We start from the raw sequence: 27166 nt of genomic DNA on the forward strand, positions 1-27166 counted from the left end.
TAAAGCTCTTGGTTACTTTTTCTGCAACAGACTATCTTGATATAGCTGTTCTTATAGGCTACAGCTCTCCCAGCCCCCCAAATCAATATAACCAGACTAATGTTGACACCCACTATCAGTAGCTTATTTAGGAACATAGGAAGCTGCCACAGACTGAGTCAGACCCTTGGTCTATCTAGCTCAGTATTGTCTTCACAGACTGGCAGTGGCTTCTCCAAGGTTGCAGGCAGGAGTCTCTCCCAGCCCTGTCTTGGAGATGCTGCCAGGGAGGGAACTTGGAACCTTCTGCTCTTCCCAGAGCGGCTCCATCCCCTCAGGGGAATATCTTGCAGTGCTCACACGTCTTAGCCTCCCATTCATATACAACCAGGGCGGATCCTGCTTAGCTAAGGGGACAAGTCATGCTTGCTACCACCAGGCCAGCTCTCCTCCCTTTACAATCTTTACATTAAAGATTGTACAGCTAACCAAACTTAACTAAACTCTCATATTTTTTCAATTGCAAGGATATGTAGGAATAATGGACAATGCTGGTATTGGGCCAGAATTGGCCCTATTGTTTGTTTTCGTTGCCATGCAAAGTGGCTCTGGAACCAATTCAGCAACTGCTTTCATTGCTATAATCGCATTCATTTCAGTGGGACAACTCTGGAGAAAAGTAACGTTTGAATTTTTTTCTTCAGAACCGTAATGCTATAAAAGTGAAGGCTTGTAAAGGCTCAGTGGGTTGTAGTGGTTGGCTGGTTGCTAATAAAATTGTGCATTGAAGAAATTGCATGGTTACTGAACCTTTCTGTTTCTGCTGTTCATAGGACATTCTTTGTTGAGTATCACTTTCCAGTGGGAGTCTCAAAGAATGGAGTAGGGCAGGTTGCTGTAACAACAGAAATAGTTCGTGTAGCTTCGAGTAAAATCACAGGTGAAGGTAAGACTTAGCGGGTAGGGGAACCTGTTCTTAAACCTTATTTCTGTTGAGTTTGGTAATGTCCTGTCTCCTTCGTTCTTCAGAGTGGCAAATAGGGCAAGTGCAAAGTGGCAGGGATACAGACTTCTGACCTGTGCCCTCTTTCCTAGATTTTCAAGGTATGCCCCACCTGTAAGAGCACAGTTTGATGGAGTATGGGAGGTGCTAGAACCAGACAAACTCTTGACGTACAGTATAAAGGATACTCCTTGGAAAGATGGTGACCCTTCTGGAAAGTTGTAGACTCACTCAAAAGAGTCTTAACTCTGAAAGCTTAAAATCTGTTTTTATTTTATGACATAAGCCAGGGATATGCAACCTTGACTCTTCAGCTACAACTGAAGAGGAGTTGTTCAACTACAACTCCCAACTCTTCTGTATAATTGTTTCTTGTTATATTACCTGTGAGAGACAAACAATTTACAGTAATAAGCTGGGGGGGGGGTTGGCGGGGGGGGACTTACTCCCTGGCAAGCAAACAAGAGCAAGCTTTCATGTTCAGAAGCTTGGTCTGTTCTGGGCTGTGACTTTGCCTTTTTCCTCATTTGCCTCTTGAAACCTCACACCCTTTTTCCTGCTGTATCCTTGAAATGTAGGCTGAAGATTTCCTTTAATGTTCTTTCCCATCATATTATGGCATTCCATCTCTGTCAAATTCCCTTTACAGTGGTGAAATTTCAACAGCGGTATGTGTTCCCTCTTCACTTCAGTGGAACAGTGATAACACACTGGTGGAACTCAGAACTCGCATTTAACATCTACTTGAAAAAAGGCATACAAAGAAAGGTACTGGTGTATTTGTTTGTTTAATATTTTGGGCTGGTTTTCCACCCGTAAGGGCCTTCCAGGTCACTTTCAATTTAAAACAACATACAGTAACACAGCCTACGGTAACATAGGAACAGAATACAAGAAGCCAGACAGACAGTTCAGCTCAGGCCAAATGCTCAACAAAATGAAAAGGTCTCAAAGACCCTTTTGAAAACCTGCAGCATGGGAACCATGGGAGTCTCCAGAGGGAGGGAGTTCTGCCGCCTTGGTGGCACTGCCAGAAAGGTCTGTTTTATTCACAGTACAGCTGGCATACAATAGAGCAAAACCGACAGGAGCGTACCATCTAAACTTCAACAGGGGGAGAGAGAGTGGGGAGAGAGGCACAGGGCACGCGCAGTTGCTTGTCCTGCATCTCACTTGGAGATGAGGAATTGGTCATGGGGAGCATTAACCTAAGGCTTTGTGGGAGAGGTGGATTTTGTGGAGGGGTTTGAAAACAGATTGATGGGGTGGGGTGGGGTGGAGTGGTAGTGGCTAAAACCTGTAAGACTACATGAGCCCTGAGAGAAGCAGCTTCATTTAGCTGCCAAAAAAGGACATTGGCTGACATCCGGACCAACAAAATGTTGATGGAGCAATGCTGCACATGCTCCAGGAAAGGAGCTGTTTTCATTGACTTCCTCTTCCCTCTGTGACTCTTGAAAATATGTCCCTGAGGGCCACACAGCCCTCAGTACCCTTGGGTCCAAGAGTATTCCCAAGCTACAAACTTGTTCTTTCTAGGGGAGTGTAACCTTGTCCAGAACAGGAAGTTCTATCCCATCTTGCAGATTACAACCCCCAACAATGAGCACCTCTGTCTTGCTTGGCTTCGGCTTCAGTTTATTCTCCCCCAGCTAGCCCGTTGCTGCCTGTAGGCAGGCATTTAAGGGGCTAACACCATTTCCTGATATTGATGACAAGGAGAAATAGATTTGGGTGTCATCAGCATATTGTTAACACCCAGCACCAAATCCCCTGATGACCTCACCCAGCAGTTTCATGTAGATGTTGAAAAGCATTGGTGATAGAATAGAGCCCTGAGGGACTCCATAGAGTAGCTCCCGTTTTGAAGAGCAACTGTCACCAAGTGCCACCATCGGAAATCTGTCTGAGACATAGAAATGGAACCACTGTAAAAGAGTACCTCCTATCTCCAAATCCCTCCGCAAATCCAGAAGGATACCATGGTTGGTGGTATGATATTTGTGGGGATCGGAGTCAAAGCAGCATGAGAAATTTAGCTCCTACCCACAAAATCCCCTCTGGCCTTCTTGTACCCTGGTTTCTTAACTTGTAAATCCGACTTGCCTGGATGTTGAATTCCCTCTTGGCTCTAGGCCCTGTGTGAGGTATACAGTCTTATACCTAGCAGTCCTCTGATCCACAGCCCACAGTCCTGAGCCCTGCCCCCTTTGCTCCATGGCCCCCTCAAATTCCTCAGTTTATGGGTCTCCTTTGCTCTGTTCCTCGAATCTCATTTCCTTCCACTTGCCCTTCCCTTAGAATAATATTTCTCAATCCATTTTCTACTTTCTTCAACCACCTTTTCTTGGGGTGCTCTGCCCCATAGAATCATAGCATGCCAGAGTTGGAGGGAACCTTGGAGGTCTTCTAGTCCAACCCTCTGCTCCATGCAGAAATTTACTGTAGCATTCCTGACAAGTGACTGTCCAGCCTTGACTCTGGCCTACCCCACAGAACTGTGTCTGTCCCTAGGGCCTGTTCGAGGTTTCAGTTCCAGCCCAATTGCCAACTTTTCCTACCGTCAGTGAATCTGGGCTGCCACCCTTCTTTGGCGACTGAGCAGTTCCCTGAACATTCTGACCCGGCTCAGCTAATTGGTGGTGGAGGCTTCACCCCCCAGAGCCCAATGCAAAATAGATTTTGCCCTAGTGCAAATATAATGCACAACCCTCTTTGTTCTTGTCTTCAGCCACTGCAGGTTGGCTCAACAGCTTTGCAACTGCGAGACGTAATTCAGTCTGAGCACCTCATCATCAGCCGTGAGTTGCCTGTGAAAGAAGAAGGCGGTTCAGCCCAGTTGGGGCCTTTAAAGGTACGCAACTTACTTCTGTACTGTTCTAAATTTAGCCACTTGGTGGAATGTTTGGGTATCATGCTTTCAGCAAAACGGTTTGAAAACAATACTTGTAGAAGCTTGTATACTTTGCAGAGGACACGGTAGCCTGATATTTCCTGCTTTGTGTCACAGGTGTCATTGGAGCTTGCAGCTGACAACAAGGACTTCTCCAGCACCAACGCCAGGGCACTGAATGTGGCACCACTAGGTCCTGTCTACTCTGTTAGAAGCCCAGGGGTAAAGCTACAAGATGCTGACAAGAGCAGCACATCTGTCGAAAGCCCTCAGCTCTTAAAACAAAGCAATTCCCAGTTCCCACAGAGAATGCGAGAGCCTTTGCCTGCAGCTGTAGAAAAAGCCAGTGTGGGTGTGGGTCAGCAGTCAGCACCAGCTTCTACAGTGTCCCGTAACCTGCTGACCCAGATTATTGCATCTGAAGAGGAAGGCCTGCTGTTGCACGTCCTCTTGATGGTCCCCGAAGGGAAGGACTTTGGTCCCAGAGATGCTGGAATCCACGGATCTTGTAACGTGTATTTGAACTGCAAACTCTTCAGCATGGAAGAAGCAACCCGATCGGCTGTCATATGGGGCACTACGCAGCCCACCTTCAGTTTTTCACAGGTAAGCCATCACTCTCCATTCTGATGCTGCCAAAGCCCATAACTAAAACATAGCAAAAGCTGGACCGTATAGTCAGCATTTTCTCTGATCCATTTCTAATGCTCAAAAGTAAGTTTTTGAACGGCTTAAACTGCAAAGGGCAGTCACATCTCCATTAGCAATTACTGGAATTGCCTACACAGCAATGGAACACATACTAGTGTGCCATGAAACCAGAGCGAACAGATCTGAATGCAGTTTGCACTGAGGTAGTTTTGCACACTGAGGTCTGGTGCCGTCGAGGTCCTCCTAGAGGGGCCATAGCTCAGTGGCTGAGGATCTGCTTTGTATGCAGAAGTTCCCATATTCCGTCCCTCGCGACATCTCCACTTAGGGCTGGGAAAGACCCCTGTCTGGAACCCTGGACGGATGCTGCCAATCAGTGTAGGCCGTACTGATATTTACATATAAGGCAGCTTCCTATATTCCTATGAGTTTAATCGATGAGACTCAACTTCAAATCTCGGCTCCCTTACAGGCTTGCCAAATAACCATGAATAGTAGACTATTTCTCACCCTAAGTTCCTCATCTTTTAAAGGAGCTGTAAAGCACATGAAAAGTGTTTGTATGTTTATGATGATTTTACATTTGATAGAGTGGTGATCATGGACTAAATCAATCTGACCGCTGCTAGTGCAATCCATTGCATGTTTTCTCAGAAGTAAGTTTCATTGTGTTCAGTGGGCTTGCTCCCTAGTAAGTATGTCTAGGATTGCAGCCTGAGTATTCCTTCTGAAGTCAGAAGTAGTAATATTAGTCCACAGTGTTTCAGATCAGCTCCTTTAAAATCATGAGTTTGGCTCTGGTGGTTATAAGATCAGGAAACAAAATTCATGTTGGGCATTCAAGTTACATTCACCAGTTCTGTATTCTAGTGTTTGTCTTCTCAGGGGCCACTCAGTTCTCCTGACAATTGTCCAAGAGCTGGGATGTATTTGCTCCCCAAACTAAACTGTTCATGGTTGGCCAGGCTCCTTAATAAAGTTACCACAAGGACTTCTCAGTTATGGGGCTCATAAGTTCAGGTGGTATGCCTAAGTCATCACATACAGAACTCAAAGAGAGAGATAGCACAGAGTGTGTCTCTTACAACTCTTGAAACCCATTTTATTTTCCTTACATGTCAAACTGTCGGCGAACCTTTTACTGCATCTCAGTTTAAAATGTGGTGTGCGCGCTATGGTCAGAATAAAATTGTTTCTGGGGGCTGTATTGGGCCCAAGGGCCGCATATTTCCTCTCAGTTAAAACATGGTGTCTTTATAATTGCAAAGGCTAAAACCAAGCACTTTCAAAGCAGGCTAATTCACTTACTAAAGGTACGACCCACTCTCTAGGTAACTCCTATTTCACTGACGTCTAAGCATCTAGAGAGGCTGAAGAACAATGTCATGGTCATCGAGGCCTGGAATAAGGTGCACAGCCCTGGAGGAGACAGACTGCTGGGACTGGTGAAGCTTCCACTGCATCAGTTCTACGTTTCATTCAAGTAAAGAGTCCTTTCTATTTAGAAAACACCAACAGTGTTTTTAATTAGGTTATGATGATATTTTCACTTTGTATATCTTGTTCTTTGAATGTTCAAGGGACATTGGTCATTCCCCAAAGTCAGATTATTTGCCCCAATAGGGAGAACGTTTCATTCCTATCTCTTTGACTCAGCGTTTCATCCTCAGTCCATCTTCACACATTTTCATAAAGCGATACTGACATGTTCAGACCCCACCCAGTGTATTTGATGGATATGGCTGGGGATTTGAACTGTGGTTCCTCCTGTCTGTCTACTACATCCCATAGGCTCTCCATCAGGCATCCCTCACAGGTCTGACCAGTGATTGAACCAGTGGAATGTGATGGTCTCCTCTGGTCTTGCTACCACAAGACCAGAGGAGAGCTAGTCTGGTGGTAGCAAGCATGACTGGTCCCCTTAGCTAAGCAAGGTCTGCCCGGGTTGCAGATGAATGGGAGACTTGAAGTGTGAGCACTGTAAGATATTCCCCTCGGGGATGGAGCAGCTCTGGGAAGAGCAGAAGGTTTCAAGTTCCCTCCCTGGCAGCATCTCCAAGAGAGGGCTGAGAGAGATTCCTGCCTGCAACCTTGGAGAAGCCGCTGCCAGTCTGTGCAGACAATACTGAGCTAGATAGACCAATGGTCTGACTCAGTATATGGCAGCTTCCTATGTTCCTATGATGAGCCAGTGGTGCTAATAGATAGGTTTCTTCCTTGGAAGATAGCACACATGGTGGTGGGGAGGGAATCTTGATTGAAATTGCAGCAGAGTAGGCTTAAAGCACTCCTTCACTTCTGAGTTGGGGTCCCAACCTGTTGGGACCTTAGTTCACCTGCCTTTTACCAGAACAACAGCAAAAACAGAAAAACTTATTGTTTGGCCCTAATATCTCCAGTGCCCAGGTCCTCTGAACATTGAACGGACTATATAAATCCATACTTCTAATTATAGCTCCTCAGAGGCTTTTCTCATTAAGATCTTGGATTTTTTAGTACCCCTGCCCACAACCCCCAAAACCAACCTTGCTGACCTTTCTTGTTTTCTCCTCACTTTCTGTGTCCGTATATGCAGTAGACTCTCTGAAACCCAAGACCAAGACCACGTGGTCTTTGGAATTGCATATTTAATACACATGATGCTGAATACCATGAGCCTGTCACGTTATCCTGACTTTTCTCTTTCATCTTCAGAGACCCCAAGATTTCCCACCTGCTGCTTCAGGCTCAGTATCCAGTGATTGCTGTGGATGGCTCTGTGCCTGTGGTTGACGTCTTCACTGGCAACCAAAGTGGGAGCCTGAAGGTCATTCTGGCAATGGGCTCTGCGGAGCAGGTGGTGGCACTGCAGAGGCTCAAGAGGGAAGAAGGGGCCATGCCTCCCATCCTGCTACGCCCTGGACATACTCTGGATCCTCTTGCCGTGGCTCCTTCAAAGGTACTTTCAGATCACTGGCTTCTGGCTTCTTCTTTTTTCTGGATGCAGGCCTGACAATAGTGAGTCATACTTTCATATCTCCAAGGCCAGCCTGTAGCAGTGATAACCACCCCAGGTTATCAGAGTTCTTCTCAAATAACTTCCTTTTGATTGCAATAACAATATTTCACTGATTTGAAATAGCTCCCTTAAACCTGCTGCTTATCAGTTGCATGACCCCAAGTTCTTGCCTTGCTGAGTATCAGAGGGAGGGTAAAGCATTTAGAATTGTTGCATGTATCTTATTAATGTTAATTGGGCTGGTGTGTGTGTGTGTGTGTGTGTGTGTGTGTGTGTGTGTGTGTGTGTGCGCGTGCGCGCGCGCACGTATGGTTGCCCGCACAGAGTGTCTTGAGATTGGACGATCTAAAAAAAGAGCCTACAGATGGACTCCCTTCTCCAGATGCTGCTCTGTTTCACAGGAATTCCATTTTGTCTTATTTAGCAGCCAGAGAGAAACAGGGAGGGACTCACAGAACACGTCTTTGAGGTCCACCTCGAGAGTGTGAAAGGGCTCACTCCCCTCCAGTCCACAGTCTGGGGAGAAGCAGACTGTTATGTGCAGTACCTTTTTCCAGTTCAGAAGTTGGACTCCAACATGCTCTGTGGGTCAGAGGTATACGAGACTGGTAGGTTTTGTCTGTGGAGTGTCACTTTTCAGTACATACATTTCATTGGTTTGTCAATGGCTCTTTCCAGCTTCTCAACTGAACTTGCTGCAGTGAAGGACAGAATTCTTAGCAAGAGCTTATTAACCAGGGTGACAATGTTCCCCAACAACTGCTTTGGTACTCTTGACTTCTGTTTTGTTCTTATTCAAAGGGGAGTTTTTGTTTTGTTTTGTTTTTTATTTTTACGCTTATTTCCCGCTCTTCCTCCAAGAGCTCAGAGCAGTGTATGTGGCTTTTTTTATCCTCACAACAACCCTGTGAGGTAAGGTTAGGCTGAGAGATATGTGACTGGCCCAGGGTCACCCAGTGAGTTTCATGGCTGAATGGGGATTTGAACTTGGGTCTTCTCAGTCCTAGTCCAACTCCTGGCTCTCAGTTAATGTTAATGGTTCACAGTTAATGTGAGGGTAAAATTGGAGCGTGGAACTTATTCTTGAGGGGTTTTCTTCATCACCATTCAGCAGTGTGAATGTTGCACATGCTGCATCCACTAGGGGGCAGGTTCATCTTATTTATTGACTGAAACCTTCTATCCCACTCTGAGGAACCTAGGAAGCTGCCCTATACTGAGTCAGACTCTTGGTCCAACTAGCTCAGTATTGTCTACCCAGACTGGCAGCGGCTTCTCCAAGGTTGCACTCTTCCTTCACTTTGGGGGAGCTCAAAGCAGCTCACCAAAGAGAGCTCCCAGACAGCATTTCAGATCAAAGCAATACAACAATGCAAGGATTCCCCACCGTGGTTCGAGTATAGCTGCCAGCATCCCCAGCTACAGTGGCTGAAGCCCATTGGGAGCCCCTGGAATGACAGAATAGATCAGTCATGGCCCAAAGGCCTTTTTGAAGATCCTGGTCTTCACCTGGCACCAGAAAGCATAGAATGATAAGGCCATACAAGCCGCCCCAGGGAGGGCCTTCCAGGAGGTTGGCACCACAGTCAAAAAGGCTGTGCTCCTGACACCCACCTCCCAGAGCTCAGTTAGGGAGGAGGTCCAAGAGAAGGGCTTTGGGTGGAGGCCCTTAAGGTCCTCGCTAGAATTAGCTGGTGCTGTTTGCTCCCCCTGCACAGCGACTACTCTTTGCTTATGGCCAGGGTGGAGTCTCTGCCTTGGCGAGGGACAACCTGGGTTCCTTTAGCCCTGGATGACACAGCCTTTAGCCCTGGATCAGTCTCCATCTCTCAGCCTAACCTACCAGACAAGGCTGTTATGAGGATGAAATGGAGCGGGGGGATCCACAGATGCCGTCCTGAGTTCCTTGGAGGAATGACAGGATATAAATGTAAAGGAACAGAAGAAGCTGCCTTAAACTGAGTCAGACCATTGATCTATCTAGCTCAGTATTGTCTTCACAGACTGGCAGCGGCTTCTCCAAGGTTGCAGGCAGGAGTCTCTCTCTCAGCCCTCTCTTGGAGGTGCTGCCAGGGAGGGAACTTGGAACCTGAGATGCTCTTCCCAGAGTGGCTCCATCTCGTCAGGGGAATCTCTTCCAGTGCTCACACTTTTAGTCTCCCATTCATATGCAACCAGGGTGGACCCTGCTTAGCTAGGGGGACGGTTCATGCTTGCCTATCACAAAACCAGCTCTTGTGGTAAAAACGACATCCTGTCTTGCCAACAAAGTCCAGATGTTTCCTTTTGAGCTTTCTTCTAAGAAAGGCATCCTGAGAGGATTCTTCTAAGCCCGGTTGGCACAATGATGCTAGATCAGCTTTGGCTCTAATATGGGCATTTGTCACTGACCTGCGGATTCTTTAGCCAGCCCTGCTTTCCTTCCACAGGCATTGAGCTAAAGCCCTTCCGTTCAGCTACAACCCTCTGTGTCCCCGACCCCATCTTCAATGACGAGCATCATCACTCCCTGTTGGCCCCTGCTGACATCCCTGTCCAGAGGCTGCTGCTTGGTGCTTTCTCTGCACAGGGCTTAGCAGGAGGAGGAGGAATTCCGTTTGAAATCTGGTGCAGGTATGTATCACTGCGCTTCGCCATCTGCCTTGCAATGCACTCCTGGTGACAGCATTCACAATGGAGGCAGACACCCCTTTCATTTCTTGGGCAGGTATTATTATCCTAATGTCCGAGATCAGATGGTTGCCAAAGGGACTTTGCCTCTGTCACGCCTGTGCACCATGGTGACCATGCAGCATCACGGGGAAGTAAAGATCCAGACCTTTAGTCTGCCCTTAATCCCAAGAACGGAGAGCTCAGGAAAAGCCCAGCTCCAGCCCTCAGGTAACTGAAGACATTGGCATCTGTTCTTTTGTCTGTGCCCAGGGCTTGACCAGGAGAGGCTCCCCGTGGTGGGACCCACTGGTGTACCTTCAGAACTTCAGGAGTATGTATTCAGCTCCTTCCTCTGAGGCACCCACTTGAGTGGGTTAGCAAATCAGAGGTTACAATTAAATTTTGAGGCCTAATCCTAGGCAAAATTGTAATACCTCATCCAGTGGCGTGTTTTTCGTTCTAGAGGACAGAATGCAAACAAAATGGGTGATCACCATAGGAACCAGTTTGTGGTGTGATTGCTGTATCCAAACATTTGGAACAGTCTTTCAGCCCTATAACGCAGACTTGATTCCCATTTGCAGATGGGAACTGCACATTTTCAGTTCAGTTCAGCTTATTCTTTAGCCATTGCCCATTTCAAATGAGCTTAAAACTGCAGAAAGAACCACAAACTATGAGAGTACATCCATTACATTTTCTAGCTCTGCTTAGAAATATTGGCACATGTCTTGGAGCTAAGCCTTATGTAGGCAAACCCCTGTCTCCCAAGTGTGTATTTGCCAGTTAATGGTAATGCAGGGTGGGCGGGGGGGGGGAGGTGTTGCAGGGTAGAATGAGGTGTCGGGAGTGTAACCCATCTTGCTGCTTGCCAATTCTTGCCGTCAGACATATCCAAGCCGCCCCGCCCCCCAGCTAGTGGGAGAATTGGTGGGCAAGTGGAGGATTAAGCACATACCGCACCACCTCCTATTGATTCTCCATAGCAAATCTCCCAACCGCACATTAGGATTAGAGGTAGACATGGGGCAAAGAAACCCATATTTGCCTCATAGTGTCCAAATTTGTCTTGAGACTAAGTATGTTGCCCACAGCCCACTACAGATGAAGCTACAGATGAGCATGGATCTGAGGTCTGGGCTCTGTCCACTGCATCATTCTGGTTCTCCCTTCCTTAGAATCATTATTTACTCTCATGTAATTAAGCTCAGTGTGCTTGGTTGGTTGGGGGAATCTTAGGAAGGCCTCAGCTCTGACTTGTTTAGCAGGATAATAGCAGTTTGCTCTTTGCCCAGGATTTTGTCCGGTAGTGTATGTGTAGAGTCGTCTGATCCAGTTGACTAACCTTGATTGAGATCCCTAAACAGCTGAACATGTATTTCCTCCCCGCACCCCACCCCCTTCTCTAGGTTTGCTTGATGTGAACATAAAGTATAGGCGTTCCTTGAAAGCAGCTGAGGGAGTCCTAGCAGCTCAAGCTGTCTCTGTTTCTGTTCAGATACACACAGCAGCAGGTTTGCAAGCAGCAGCCAGGTATGATTGATGATCTCCCTCCCCCCCCTCCCCACCCCGCTCAAACACAGCTGTTTTTGTGGAAGCATGTTCTAATGTGCTATGCCCTCTGTGTGCAATTGAAGACCAATCAGTTGTGTGTGAGGTATTATGTGACTTGTCCACTCAAAACATTGTACTGACAGGGTGTTCTCTCATGGGTTAAGCTGTGAGTTCACCCAGTCAGCCGGTCCCAGTGCCCAAGATCACACGGCAAGCTATCCACTTGCACCACTACACCAGTGGTTTCTAAACTGTGTTTTGGAGAATCCCGGTGCGGGGGGAGGGGTTCCTTAGAAACTGATCAGGGATTCTTCGAAGAGGAGATGAGTAATACTGGATTACTTCTCTGAAGGGCAACCTGCCCACTTCTGCTGACCTTCCCCTGCAGCGCACAGCCTTAGGAGAACATTTAGGGTTGTCTGCACCCTCGCTTTGTATGGGTCAGTGATGAGGCCTAATAGGCCAGACAGCAGTGGTTAGGCTGAGAGATGTGTGGTAGAGTCGTGTCTTACCAGCAAGGCCACAGAGCTGTCCAACAGTTCAGGGACCAAAGCTCCCTCGTAGCAGAGGATCTGCCCAGCAAAGAAGTCACTGGGAGTGAAGTAGTTTGATACGTTGCATCTGCAACTGGTAGTCATCAGCTGAGCAGCTTTATAGCTGGCCCACTCTAGAGTATCACCAAGACTCCGGATCTGCAGTCTGTTTCTGGTTTCCTCTTCCCAAATAGGGTTCAGGGATGGAAGACCTTGTGCTGCCAGGCAGGGACTGTGCCTTCAGGTCTGAGCTTCTACTCTGATTGAAAATAGAAATGTTAATATTATAATGCCCTTCTATAAATCTGTGGTGCAGATACATTTGGAGTACTGTGTACAGTTCTAGTCATCGTATCTTAAGAAGGACATTGTAGAACTGGAAAAGGTGCAGAAGAGGGCAACCCAGATGATCAGGGGCCTGGAGCACCTTCCTTTTGAGGCAAGGCTGCAGCATCTGGGGCAATTTAGTCTGGAAAAGAGCCGACTACAGGGAGACATGCTAGAGGTGTATAAAATTATGCATGGTGGAGAGGGAGAAATTTCTCCCTCTCTCACAATATTAGCACCAGAGGTCATCCCATGAAACTGAAGACCAGGAAATTTAGGACCAACAAAAGGAAATACTTTTTCACACAGCACATAATCTATGGAATTTCTGCCATGGGATGTGGTGATGGCCACTAGCTTGGATGGCTTTAAAGGGGGCTTAGACAAATTCATGGAGGACAGGTCTGTCAATGGCTGCTAGTCTGGTGGCTATAGGCCACCTCCAGCCTCAGAGGCAAGATGCCTCTCAATACCAGTTGCATGGGAGTAACAGCAGGAGAGAGGGCATGCCTTCAGCTCTTGCCTGTGGGCTTCTCAGAGGCATCTGATTTGCCACAGTGTGAAACAGGATGCTGGACTAGATAGGCCTTGGGCCTGATCCAGCAGGGCTGCTCTTATTTAAATAATTAGACAAAAAGATCTAGGAAGTAAGCTTCAGTTAACAAGTCAGCAATTGCATTACAGAACAACTCAGCAAATAAGTTGATACTGGATCATGTCACCGTTATATATGGCAAGGCAACACAAAGCCATTTAGTACTGCAAGTGGCTTCCCTCCCCCCAGCCACATCTGCTTGGCAATTGTTCCTTATGTGTGCCTTTTGGGATATTTTCTTCTGTTTCCCAAGGATTATGGCAGGGAAGCACCCTACTCTCCAATACATTGCAGAAGTTGGCGTAAACACCTATGTGTCTGTGTGCCTGCCCTTCCTCCCTGAGGCGGAGAGGCGCAACACACGAGCCGTGGCGCGCTCTTTCTGTCCAGAATTCGAGCACCACACTGAGTTTCCATGCAATCTCGTGATCCAGAGAAGTAGCGGAGAAGCATGTTGTCTGGCGGAACTCTTGCAGTTTTCAGAGATCAACTTCTCCATCTTCCACAAGAACCTGAAATCAGGTAGGTAAAATAAATGAGGGCAGGCCAAGCTTTTGCCAAGCCAGGAACACCAGTGTCGTCTGCATCATGACACTGCCCTGAGCTGAGAAGGGGCCAGGGAAATGACCCTGGGAATTCCCAACTAAAGTTTAATTCAAGTTGCTAACCCATCCTGTCTCTTAGCTGTGCTCTTGTATTCTTGCACAGTTTTATCTTAACTTCAGTGATGTTTGTTCAGGAGATATTCCCAGAATGCACCCCATTTGCCAGGCACAACATGGCATTAACACTTCATCAGCAAGCTGTATTAGTGCTTCCGTGTTAGACCTCCTAAGCAAAGAGTGAGCAAATGGCAGTCTAGTAACGCCTGGTGATGGAACAGAGCATTAACCCTCATAGGACAGGCATCCATGGAGCATCCAGAGTGGCCCTGGGGTGAACTGAGGCCAGCCTCCTCAGTTCCATGGGGCCATCATATTTCAGATAAACAAGCAACCATTTGTGGGAGGGAGAGAAAAGACAGAAACGCTGAATCACGCAGAAGAAGTTTTAAAGAAAAATGGCGACTCCCAACTCTAGTAAAGAACCTTCTGCATCTATATTTTATTATTTATTTTATTACATTTTATATCCGGCTCTTCCTCCAAGGAGCCCAGAATGGTGTACTACATACTTATGTTTCTCTCCTCACAACAACCTTGTGAAGTAGGTTAGGCTGAGAGATAAGTGACTGGCCCAGAGTCACTATATGACTCTGTTCAAGACAAGGCAAGAATCGTTTCTGTCTTTTAAACTTTATATGCCAGGCAGTGTTCCCTAAGGCGTGTGTGTGTGTGCGTGCATGCACTCACAATTTTTAAAATGTCGCTCAGTTAATTTTAGATCCCACTCAGGTTGAATCTGGAATGCTCCACTCTGAATGCATGTGTGTGCACACTGCCTTGATACTGCTGCCCAGAACAAATCTCATTCCGTACACAGATGAAACAAAATAAGAGAGAACACTGATTCCAGGACTGGTCTGTTATGTTCCAATTTGATGAAACTGGATTTTCATTTAATGTTTGTCACAAACTTTGTTTTGAATTTCTAGCTCCTGGTGCATCAACAACTCAAGCTTCGGGAGATTATCTGCTGGGAACTGTCAAGGTTCCAACCAGAGACCTTTTGATCAAAAGATCAGGTAAAGATTCTGGTCTTCATTCCATTAACCTGTGGTGAAGTGGATGTTTTACAGCTTTGGTTTATGGTAAAGAGGTACCCAGGAACTTAAGAAGATTGATTTTCTTTCTCTAAAAGGTAGTAAAGACATACTTTCTCTATGTGTTCTGTTACAGGTATTAGAGGTTGGTACCCTATTACTCTCCCAGAAGATCTAGTGCCTTCTCATTGTGCAAATATCATGCAAACCATAGTTGGAGGCCTGGAGCTTTCTGTTACTTTTGCTCACCCGAGTGACCGAGAGCGTGTTCTGGATGCTGCCAAGCTTTTAGGCTGGACTTGGGAGGAAGTCCACTCTGAGAACATGCAGGACGATAGTGACAGTGAATGCCAGCCTGCTCCAGATCTTGCAACAGTGACTGTATCCATCCCTAGACTATGGCTACCTGTGCACTGCGTGTTACTTGCAGAACAGACACACCTAAATAAAAGCACCTATTGCTACCTCCGCTATAAGCTGTATGACCAAGAAGCCACATGGACATCGCTCAGGAGGCCAAGATTAGCTGAAGATGAGAAACAAGTGACAGTGGCCTTTAAGAAGAGCAAGCAAGTGGACCTTCCAAAGAGCCAAGCACTGTTGTGGTACTTCAGGGAGGAGAAGCTGGAGCTCCAGGTGTGGCGAGCTTATGGGAATGAAAGCAACACAGAAAGACCACTGGATACTGACCGTCTGATTGGGTCGGCTTATATGGATCTGGCTGCACTTGGACAGAATTCAAGGAAATTGAGAACCATCAGTGGTGCGTTTATTAGCCGTGAACAGGTAGTCCGCAGCTGGCAGCCTTTGGGCCCAGTCCAGGGGCTACCATTTGGCTGGCAGTCGAGCCTTTTAATCCCACCACCAACCCAACCATCTAATGGTAACTGTGCCCTATTGGGCACCTTGTTGAGCCTCCCGAGGGAGATGACTGTCAGTCCAAGAGGAGTCAGGGGTTGGGATCAAGGGACCCACTTGCCAGGAGCAGGCAGGATTGGGATCAAGGGAGCGGGAGCGTAGGCAGTGCAGTGTCTTCACGCCAGAAACGAGCTGCTTGGATTGCAGAGCAAGTCCAAACGGGGGCTTTATAAAGCCTGGTGAACCAGGATTGGCTCTTAAGAGTCAGCTGACTGAATGGTGAGGCAGAATGGTCCGGCAGCCTCAGAGTCTACAACTCGGAGTAACCTTGCTGGTGGCGCAGGAGGTAAGGCGCCAGGCTCCAATTAGAAGCCCTGGTTCAAGGCACCCCTCTCTGTGCCTTACACATATTTATGCAGCACATAAGTATCCTCTGAAACTTGTTACCACAAGTTATGTGATGGCTACTACCATAGACAAACTTCTTGAAGAACAGTTCTATCACTGTCTATAGCCCTCTTCAGATGTGGGGGGAAATAAAAGACACCCAAAGTTATGCATTTGCCGTAACTATGAGGGGTGTGGGGCAGGTGATGCTTCCTGGTGTTTCAACCCTGGGGGCAGGACTTCTGTGCATGCTCTGGGGTGCTGCACAAAAGTATAGCATCCTTTCCCCCCAACATCTGAACAGGGCTTATGGTATCTAAGAATCAATGTCCCATGTTCAGAGGCAGCATGCTTGTGGTAGCAAGCATGAACCGTCCCCTTTGCTAAGCAGAGACTGTCCTGGTTTGCATTTGAATGGGAGATGACATGTGTGAGCACTGTAAGATATTCCTCTAGGGGATGGGGCCACTCTGGGAAGAAGAGCACCTGCATGTTTGCATGCAGGTTCCCTCCCTGGCAGCATCTCCATGATAGGGCTGAGAGAGATTCCTGCCTGCAACCTTGGAGAAGCCGCTGCCAGTCTGTGCAGACTATATTGAGCTAGATGGACCAAGGGTCTGACTCAGTATATGGCAGCTTCCTGTGTTCCTAAACAACAGGGGGGTGGGCCCTGAGCCCCGGAGGGGGAAGGAGGCAGCACTTATCCAGTAGCCTCTGCCCCTCATGCTCAATTTGATCCACAAGGCAGCTTGCCGCAGCTAAATGGGAGGGAGGTACTGTGCCAAGCCAGGATAGTGATGCTCCCACAACCCCCAGTGCAAGCACAGCCGGAAACACCTGCAGGACGTTTGCAGGCAGCTGGTCATTCCCAAGGGAAACAGCTCGGCTTCAAAAAGCAAGAAGTTTTGCGACTGGACTCCCAAGCTGAGCATCACTTTCTGTGTCCTTGCCATCTCCTGAGAACACATCATTAGGTCTTAAATAGCCATAATAGCTGCATTCCAGTGAGTAGAACAAAAGTCTACAAACTCAGAAGGGCCTCAGCAGTTCCAAGCTCTTCACATCTGTGTCTCTCTCGTGTTGTGGCCACCCGTCCTCCAACGTAGTGACAGCATTCCCTGCGGTCTCCTAAATGAGCCACTTAATCCTTGATTTGAACCGAATAATATATTACATGATACGCTTGAACTGGGGCACCCGGGTTAATAAAACCATGCCGAAAGTAATACTTGCAGCTTATGAGAGGGAGAAGTGTGCTAAGGGAGAGGCTCCAGCAGCTTGGCAGAGCACTTGCTTTGCATGCAGAAGGTCCCTTGATTCAATCCCTGGCCTCTCCAAATAAAAGTTTCCAGGTCCCCAGCGGGGCTTGGAAATACACTCTCCTTAGGATCCTGGACAGCCACTGCCGGTCAGAGCAGAGGATAGTCTGATCCATACAAGACAGTTTCATCCGTTGGGGAAACGGAATTTCCAGGGCCAGGGGGGATATCAGCAAGTTAGTGTCCATTTCTCTGCTTAAGAGGGGGGCATGAGTTTAATGAGGTCCTGGGAAGCATGTTTTGTCCCGAGGCTGAGATTCCGGTCCAGATCCACCAACTCACAGATAGCTTGAAACAAAACCAGCTTGCTTCCTTTTGGGACACTCTGTAGCTTTCCATGTTGGCTACACCCTGCTGTTGGATGAGCGCGGTTTCTCATGTCGTCGCAGGTGTCTTCCCCTTGTTCCGACGCAACGCCTCAAACCTGTTGGGAGCTGCTGTGCGTGTTCACATTGCACTTGCCCCCACCAGCCCTCGTGGCCTTGAGTCTGCTGAAGATGGCGGCGGCAGCAGCAGCAGTGACGGTGAAGAAAGAAGAAAGGCACCCAGGCTGCCCCAGCAAGGGCGGGAACACGGCCACGAACCACATCCTTCAGCCCCAGAAAGCCCCAGTGAGAAATTACCTGAGGAGTCTCTTCTCGGAGTGGATCACGGGAAGACCTTTGCTGTTAGCATCCTTGTGGAAAGAGCCATGCACTTGAGCTTAAAAGGTAAGCAAGGCTGTGGATTTACCAGACTGCAGAAAGCAGCCTGAAAACCCAGAAAGCGGATATAACAATACAAATACGATGAATATTTATATGCCGCTTTTCAACAAAAGTTCCCAGAGTGGTTTACATAGATATAAATAAAATAAATGAATGAAATGGCTCCTTGTCCCCAAAGGGCTCACAGTCTAAAAAGAAGAAACATAAGATAGACACCAGCAACAGGGATGCTGTGCTAGGGATGGATAGGGCCGGTTGCTCTCCCCCTGAAAGAGAATCACCACTTTTAAAAGATGACTCTTTGCTCAGTTAGCAGGGTGAGGGTTAGTTCCTTGGAGCTAGTTGTCTTCTTTTAGCTCTCTTATTTTTGTCCGTAGCCATTTGTTCAGAGATCAGGATGGGTATTTTTATTTTTTTGTCTACAAATTCCCTAGAAAGCCCACTGATGGAAAATAACAGAGAAGAAGCCACACTAGTTGGCTACAAATGTGCACTTTGTCAGTTTTGTTTTTGTTGAAAGCTTTAGCCGGTTGACCCTGTCTCTTTGGGATACCATCATCGTATATACAGATTGTGTCATTTTTATCTCATCAGTTACCTGGCTTTAGAATGCAGACTGCTTGTAAGATAGATGCGGATACTTTTTTCTTCCTTTTTGTTATACTAAAAGCTGGGCTCTGAGGTTTATTTTTGGCCACTAAGTGTTGCTAGAGTGATGCATAGGGGTGTCCCTAGACAGCCGGTCCTCCATTCATTGCCCCTGGGAGGTAGAGGGGAGTGTGAAAAGCCCAAGGGGCACCTAGGTAATTTTGGAGCCTGGACCTAAAGGCCTTTGGAGGCCCCCCTCAGCAAGTTAGGCATCATTTTTTAACATGTAGGTTCTTGAGGGCACAAATCAAACCACCCAGGATAGACTAAAGATGATTTGGGGGGCCTCAGGGGGTGTGGAGGCCCTGGACTTCGGCCCCAAAGTCCAGGGGTAAGAGCGCCTCTGGAAAAGCCTTTCCTTCTCTGTGCAAGTGATTGATTGATTAAGTGCTGTCAAGTCGGTGTCCACTCTTAGCGACCACCTGTTGGGAGGTGCTTAATATAGATAATATACTTGCTTAATATACATAAGCAAGTAATCAAATCCAGAATGAGTGCTGCGTTAAATGCTAACTGAGTAAAAGAGACCCCTGCTAACTGCGAAAAGAGAGACTTTTTAAATGTGGTGATTCTTTATTTTAGCAGGGGGAGAGTAACTGGCCCTCTCCACCCCCAGCACAGGACCTCATGTGACTGTTGCTGGTGTCTGTCTCATGTATCTTTTTAGATTGTGAGCCCTTTGGGGACAAGGAGCCATCTTATTTATTTATTATTTCTCTTATGTAAACCGCTTTGGAAACTGGTTGAAAAGCGGTATGTAAATATTTATTTTATTTATTTAGCAAATGTATTGACCACCTGACTTCCTTAGACTTGAGGCAGTTTACATAAATTAAAACAACAACGAAGACAAGAAAAGAAGCGGGGGGAGAAAGAAAAAGAAACCCCCACACACACATTAAAATAAAAGCCTGGCAAAATAGATAGATTTTCAGAAGCTTCTTAAAGGACAGAAGAGAGGAGACATTACCAATCTCAGGAGGCAGAGTGTTCCATAAGGATGAGGAGTTGTTGTTGTTGTTAAATGTTTGCGAGCTTTCATTCTGCTGTCAATTTTTCTGGGAGTGGCAAGAGGACATAGTTCATGGAACCCCCTGCCTTCCACACTTTCGTGCAGTTTGGGAGGTTTTGTTCCTGCTTGCCATAGTTCCTCCAATTTTGCTGTTTGCAGGCTGGACAGGGTGAAGGTTCTTGACCCATGCTCATTGCTTTTTTTATAAATATCTGAATGTTTTTGCTGACACCAGTTGTTTCTAAACATTTTAGGATCCATGTGTGAGGCAATGAATCGAAGGCTTTCTTGTAGTCAATCCATGCAACACTTAGATTGGTTTTTCTTCTCTTGCAATTTTCTAAAATCATTTTGTCAATCAGCAGCTGGTCTTTTCTGCCTCTGGTGTTCGGGCAATTTCCTTTCTGTTCAACTGGAAGCTGTTTGTTAGTTAATAAGTGTTTCATCACTTCATCTGCTATTATTCCAGTTAATAATTTGAACATGGTTGGCAGACAGGTTATCGGTCTATAATTACTTGGAACTGCACCTTTTGCTGGGTCTTTCATGATGAGATGAGTTTTCCCAGTTGTTAGCCATTGTTCAATATCACCTCCTTGCAAAATGTGATTGAACTGTTTTGATAGTTGTTTATGAAGGCTTGTTAGGTGTTTAAACCAAAAGCCATGCAGTTCATCATCGCCTGGAGCAGTCCAATTTTTAATTTCCCATTATTTCCCCCAGAATCACACTGTTTCTTCTTTATTTGGTGTTTCTATGTTTCTTGCAGTTTCTCCTTCTATGCTTTGGTAGAAACGTCTCTGATTCGACTGGAATTGGAGATTCTGCCTGTGTTGTGTAATTCTGGCTTCGTATCTGCTAATCTTCTTTGACACTGCTGTTATTTGCTGCTTTATTATTTCCAGGACTTCTCTAATTTTCCTTGAATCTAGGTGGTATGTTTGGATCAGATACTGTTTGGTGTTTTCATTCTTCAGCTTCTTGTCCTTCATATCTTTCAGTTTACTAGCATCTGATCTGAGCTTGGAGATTTTATTTTCTAATCTAATCTTCCATTTAGGTGATGTACTGCTTTCTTTTTTTACAGGTCCACTGATCTTATATCCAAGCTCTTGTGTTGTTATTGTTGCTGCAATCAGAGGCGGATTAACGTAGTAGCAAATGTAGCATTTGCTACTGGCCCCGCGTTTTCGAGGGCCCCACAAGCCCAGCTTCCAACTGGGAATTAAAGTTAAAACTTTACCTGTTTTATTTGGTCCATGTTAGATAAAATATCCCTTTTCTGCTAAATGTGCCTTTTAAGAGAAGGCCCAGCACAGCATCTGTCCAGTGGCTGTTGCTGGTGCCTACCATACTTTTCTTTTTAGAGTGTGAGCCCTTTGGAGACAGAGAATCATCTATCCACTCTTTATTTTTCTATGTAAACCACCTTAAGAATTTTGATTGAAAAATGGTATATAAATGTTCACTGTTGTTGTAGTAAGTGTGAGTTTGTGGCTTGGTTTCCCATACTCCAAAATATAGCAAATGAAAAAATTACTTTACAATGCAAGTAAATAATTTATGTTTTAATATTTATGTGCATTTTTTAAAATTCAGGGCCCCTTTATAACATATGCTACAGGCCCCGCACTAACTTAATCTGGCCCTGGCTGCACTGTATATTAGTTGGTTTGTTTCTTGGTGGTTATTTCTGCAAGTGCAGCATTGACATCTTTTAATGCCTGAGCAAGTTGTTTTTTGGCAGCTGTTTTTAGAGCTGGAAGTCGGACCCTGGTGGTTGTTTGGTTCATTGCTCAGTTATTTTTTGCTTTAGTTCTTGTTGCTTTTCTGTTAAACGGCATTTGGGTTTTTGAGGTGAAGGCAAAGGGGAGGTTGCCTGGTATTGATTTGAAACAGTTCAGCAACAGTGGCATCCTCTATTTCCAACACCTCCTCCACCTGCACCTGAGCAACTGCTTCAGTTGGTGGTAATTCTTCTTCCATGTCTTGAGACTGTGTTGCTCTTTGCAGTTCTTCCAGCTCAACTTCTGTGAAGACTTTATTTCTTATTATGCATCTTCTCTGGTTTGCTAGCCTTTCTTCTGTTATTTCTGTATCTGGATGTTTTGTTTGAGGACTAACGTGGAATTCAGTTAGGGGAATTGTTCTCTGCAAGTCCTGCCATCAAAGCCTTATTTTCTGACCTTGATTCAGGTGCTGGTGTGAGTGACCTCCTACCCAGAACATTTCCATGGGGTTAATGTCCCGCATTGTTTCCGTCTTTGAAACGGCATTGAGGCACTTCCCAGAGCCTGGCCTTGCTGTTCTGTGTGGATGCACAGCAGTGGCTTTGTGCCGAACAACAGACGAACTAGGTCAAGCCCATTAGCTGATTAGCTAATCTCCTTTCTCACAGGCTTCTTCCCATGTTTTGAAATAATCAGCGTGGGTGAGGTCCGGTACTGGCAAGACTCAGAAGCCAGTTATAACTACTGGTCTGAGGTGTGGGGGGAAAATGCTTCAGAGATTTCACTCCTACACTGCAGAACAAACCGCCTCTCGCTGGCAATTCTGCTTCCTGAAGGGCCAGCCTTGTGTGTTGCTTTGCAAGAGTTCCTAAAATCCTAAGCAAGTTCTGTTTTTCAAAAGTGTTCCCACAAACATTAAGCAGATCAAAGACTGGTCATTTGCATCCAAGACAGCAGGACCAGGTCATGTGGACGGAGGGGTGCTGTGGGTGGTTGTTTTCAGAGAACATGCCCCAGACTCTGTATATGTCGTCATCTAGACCCTGTGCCAAGATAGCCTGGGACTATGCAGTCACAATGAAAAATGTGCCTCTATTTGCCTTCTCTTTTCAAGAGATGTGTCTTTTCTTTTGACAAGGATTGTGGGAATGGAAGAAATTTCAATGCATGTCGGTTGAGGGTGGTTGGGCTCGGAGCCAGGAAAGAGGAGCCATGCTGGGGCAGAGTGGCCAAGGAGCTGTGCTGCCAGGCACTGAAGTGTCGTGTGGGCATGGGGGAGCCCCAGGGGAAAGGTTTCCTGCCTTTCTTTTAGACACGGCTGCCTGTGCTCTGCACCAACCAGCCAAGAGCATATTATTATTATTATTATTTATTATTTATTTAGCACAGTCAGACAGGTGTTATTGACTGGTTTGTTTTATCCAGACATTGAGTCCTTCCCAAGGACCTGGGATGGCTGAATTTTATCATCAATACTGTTGGTTATTATAGATATCGTCGCAAAATATAGGCTGTTCCCAGTAAAGCTGCTTTTTGTAATTGGCTGATGGTGATTTCTGTGGCCCCTATGGTGTTGAGCTGCTCTGCAAGGTCTTTGGGAACTGCATCCAGGGTGCCAATGACCACTGGGATTATTTTGGTCTTTTTCTGCCACAGCCTTTCCATTTCAATTTGTAGATCTTTGTATTTGGTGATTTTTTTCTTTTTCTTTTTCTTCTATTCTGCTATCCCCTGGTATTGCTATGTCGATTATTTTGACTTGTTTTTCTTTCTTCTCGACTACAGTTATATCTGGTGTATTGTGTGGCAGATGTTTGTCTGTTTGTAGTCGGAAGTCCCATAATATTTTTGCATTATTATTATTTATTTACACAGTCAGACAGGTGTTGTTGTTGTTGTTGTTACACTTTATATCCCGCTCTTCCAAGGAGCCCAGAGCGGTGTACTACATACTTAGGTTTCTCCTCACAACAACTGTGTGAACTGCAGAACTGCTGAGCAGATGGACCCCAAGACAAAAGAAAAGGGGTTCCGCTGACAATGATCACTTTTGTCCTGCCAGGGCAGGCACCACGTGAGAAGGGCAGGGAACTCGGTGGGGCTGTGTGCATGGTAGCCAGCGTGGTGTAGTGGTTAGAGTGCTGGACTAGGACTGGGGAGACCCGAGTTCAAATCCCCATTCAGCCAGACTTGCTGGGTGACTCTGGGCCAGTCACTTCTCTCTCAGCCTGACCTACTTCACAGGGTTGTTGTGCAAGAGAAACTTAAGTATGGAGTACACAGTTCTGGGCTCCTTGGAGGAAGAGCGGGATATAACAAATGTAAATAAATAATAAATAAATTCTAGGATTGCATAGTGCTAGTGCCTGGTTTGGTACTGGGAGCCGAATTCAACATCCTGAAAATCAGCACTCTTTTAAAGAACCCAACCAAGCATCTTCTTTAAGTAGCCAGAGAGACGACAGGGAACAGCCGGAGTCCTAGTGGTCATGAGGGAAGCGATGTTGTCTGCACCCTGCATACGTCATTGCTCCCCAGGACTAACAAAAGCAGAATAATAATACATGAAAGCTCACCAAATGTTTTTTTGATGACTGAAGTAACAAAATCCGACTGGCAGAATTTTGATTTTTCTTTTTCTTGTAAGCATAGAGGATCCTCATCTCTGACTCTGTTTTCTGATATCTGAGAGAGGTAAACGGGATCCTCAAGAGGCAGAGGGAGCTTCTAGAGTCTCCTGATGATAGTCACCTGTTCATGGCATTACCATTTTTAGTTTCTCTTCTGCCATGGATTATGCTACCTGTCACAGGCGGGTCAGTTTCCATGGTCAGAATGCTCTTGTATCCCCAGAAGTGGTAACCCTGGGCAGCCCCAAGTGGGTCCAGTACAACAGTCCCATCCCCCCCGGGGGGGGTTGAGCCTGTGAGGCTGGAAGGCACAAGTCCTCTTGACTTGATGTCATCTCTCATCCTTTCTGCGGGCAGTAAGTATCAGCTGATTTAGCCCCTTCGCTGGAGAAACCTCTGGCTCTTAGTACTTAAAGGCAGAGCAAGGCAGTGGGTCTGGGCCTGGAGGCCAGAAGGTAACCAAGCTCCACCACTACCCTTTCCCTGCACCTTAACACCTCCTCTCTTTGCTGTGAGATTATGAGCCTTATAAAGGCCTCAGGCCCACATCACACACACTGAGCATGTCCAGGTCAAGCTGGGGCATGACCTCACCTTTTCCTCTTGGCTTGGCCACAGACGTGAATAGCAGGGCGTCAGTATCCTTGTTCACTTTGTTCTCGTTTCTCAAGGTTGGGTCCCCAGATGTTGATGAACTGCAACCCCCATCACCCCGAACCACAATAGCCTTCAGCCATTGTGGCTGGGGATGATGGGAACTGTAGTCCAACAACATCTGGGGGCCCATGTTTGAGAACCCACAGCATAACTGATTGCAAGGCTGCACCTAACTGGCAACTCACACAAAAGGAGGGGCTCTGCCTTCACACACCATGGGAGTGCAGGATCCAGGCATCATTCTCACACAGTCCCATTCAAGATCGCCACAGAGCACTGCCGTTTTGTGGTGCTCTTCCCATTGGCACACTCCATGGTAGCCATTCCTCTGTCTTTCTCTGTGTGTGTCTCTTACAGTCAGCCAGGATTTCATAGCTGCAAGCAGATCATCTGACCTGACCCAGTATTGCCTCCATTGTGTGTTGCAGGGAGCCCGCTCACGGAACGTGGAGTAACAGCCCCCAGCAGCTACGTGTCGTTTGTCACTGCTGATGCCGATAACCCTGTTGCCACAGAAATAGTTGAAAATACCGACTCGCCAGTTTGGGGTTTTCAGCAGCAGACCAGGTACGTAGCCAGGACTGCTTACCGGCTGGCCTTTTCAGAGCGGTGCTGTCTGCTACCCAAGGGGTTAGCTGGCATAGCCGCTCTCAGAATTTCAGTGGGGAAGAATGTTTCTGATCAAAGCAATGGAAGCCCCACCAAAACTGGAACTGAACATTGCACAGTCATGTCATCTCTCCAAACCCCAGTTGCCATTTCTCCACTGCAGAGCCCCTCCGGGAGAAAACTGTTTGCGGCTTAGAACCAGCTGACGGGAGGAAGAGGACAAGGAGGGAGTGCAGGGCCTTTCCCAGCTCTGCCTCTTTGCCCCAGCCCCTGACCTGCCACCAAGGTTCCAGATGCCGGCTAACAACAGAAACATGGCTCTAGAACCCCAGCAGAGGGGGAAGTGATAGGTAGGGGTGTAGAACGGCAGGCAGGAAATGGCCGGTGCCAGATTAAAATCCATTTGGATTAGAGCCTGCAGGTTATATTAATATATTCCACCGAGATCCATCTTTATCCAGCAAAAACAAGGAATCAGTTCTTGCTCATTTGCTTGTGCTTCTGTGCCAAAAGATTCTCTGATATTGTTGATTGGGCAGGGGAAAAATAGTAATGTGTCCTTTTTGCACAGAAACATAAAGGCATATTTCTAAAAATCTGCAAAACTGTTGTGTTTTTAAAGCTCATGATTTTGAGGGGTTGTTGAAAATATCCTGTGATAAACAGACCCTGTTGTGGATTTCAGCTCTTCTGTAAACCTCAGGCTCTCACTGACAACTTGAACACATGCCCCTGAACTAGAACATAAATAAAATATGAAAACAGACCTTAAATAGGTATGTGTGGGACTGTGTTTTTGCACTCACGTAAAAGGTCATAACCACCAAAAATCATATCAGTGACCTATTTAGGTTTCTAAGCAGCTGTTTTCAGAAAAGTGGAGGCAAGTATTAAAAACTGCTGATAGCTACAATACGAGCTGTTTGTCCTCTGAAACACTGTGGAGATGTAGCAGACAAAGCTCTGTAGATTATTCACGGAACCAGGAGATTTACTAGTGCATCATCTCCCCACCCCCGACTTCTGCCCATCAAAGCTTTTTATATCTCTTTCAACCTCTGAGTATCCCCACCATAATTCTTAAGGAGGTGGTAAGAGTTCACACCTTGGGTCGGTTCAGATGTCGTGCCAGACCATGGCTTGGCATGACGTGATCAAAGCCCCTGCTCTCGCTCTCCCTTCTCCCCCCATCCTCCACACCCGCAACCCTCCCTTTCCCCTTGAGTGCTCTGCTTTCCAAACATTTGTTGCATCTGAACTGGCGAGCTGCAGGTTCTGAAGCAGGCTTTGATCTGGTTTGTAAAACCTGAGCAAACCATAAACTGTGGCTTGTTGGAAACCAAGAAGCCACTAATCAAAAAGAGGATGCTGGGGCAGTGGGGGCATCCAATAGTGGGAGGAAAGGAAGGTGGGGAGAAAGGTGAGCAGAGAAAGAATAGGCATTCAGGTATAACAATGAGCCATGATTAACCATAGCCAAGTGTTACTAGTATGAGCCTCTGGCTCACAAGCTCCCCTCTGCCCTTCATAGTTAAGGGGAGGAAATGTGGTGCTTCCATTCCCGTTTTAAAACAGTTTGTTGCACCTGAACCCAACAAATTGTAGTTTGTTCTAACTACAGTTTGTGCACCACAGGTGTAATCCTGATTTGATATTTTTGGCTTCGTCACAAATTGTGGTTTGAACAAGCCAAAATTGGCCAGATTCAGAAGCAATAGCAAG

At 46.6% G+C, this 27166-nt stretch overlaps 1 protein-coding gene across 9 annotated transcripts in view; it reads left to right on the forward strand.

Moving 5' to 3' along the window:
- C2CD3 (C2 domain containing 3 centriole elongation regulator) overlaps positions 1–27166 on the forward strand; it is a 97744-nt gene that overhangs the window by 34214 nt on the left and 36364 nt on the right. For all 9 annotated transcript variants that reach the window (XM_053306101.1, XM_053306100.1, XM_053306104.1 and 6 more), the window contains exons 11-25: positions 813–925; positions 1632–1750; positions 3714–3836; positions 3993–4481; positions 5858–6009; positions 7221–7464; positions 7949–8132; positions 9954–10137; positions 10232–10404; positions 11586–11709; positions 13439–13707; positions 14780–14869; positions 15024–15650; positions 17841–18161; positions 25264–25402. In XM_053306101.1, the coding sequence (XP_053162076.1) occupies positions 813–925; positions 1632–1750; positions 3714–3836; positions 3993–4481; positions 5858–6009; positions 7221–7464; positions 7949–8132; positions 9954–10137; positions 10232–10404; positions 11586–11709; positions 13439–13707; positions 14780–14869; positions 15024–15650; positions 17841–18161; positions 25264–25402 (3351 nt within the window). The remainder of the gene's footprint in view (positions 1–812; positions 926–1631; positions 1751–3713; positions 3837–3992; positions 4482–5857; positions 6010–7220; positions 7465–7948; positions 8133–9953; positions 10138–10231; positions 10405–11585; positions 11710–13438; positions 13708–14779; positions 14870–15023; positions 15651–17840; positions 18162–25263; positions 25403–27166) is intronic.

Source organism: Hemicordylus capensis, chromosome 3 (assembly GCF_027244095.1).
Source record: "Hemicordylus capensis ecotype Gifberg chromosome 3, rHemCap1.1.pri, whole genome shotgun sequence".
NCBI lineage: Eukaryota > Metazoa > Chordata > Lepidosauria > Squamata > Cordylidae > Hemicordylus > Hemicordylus capensis.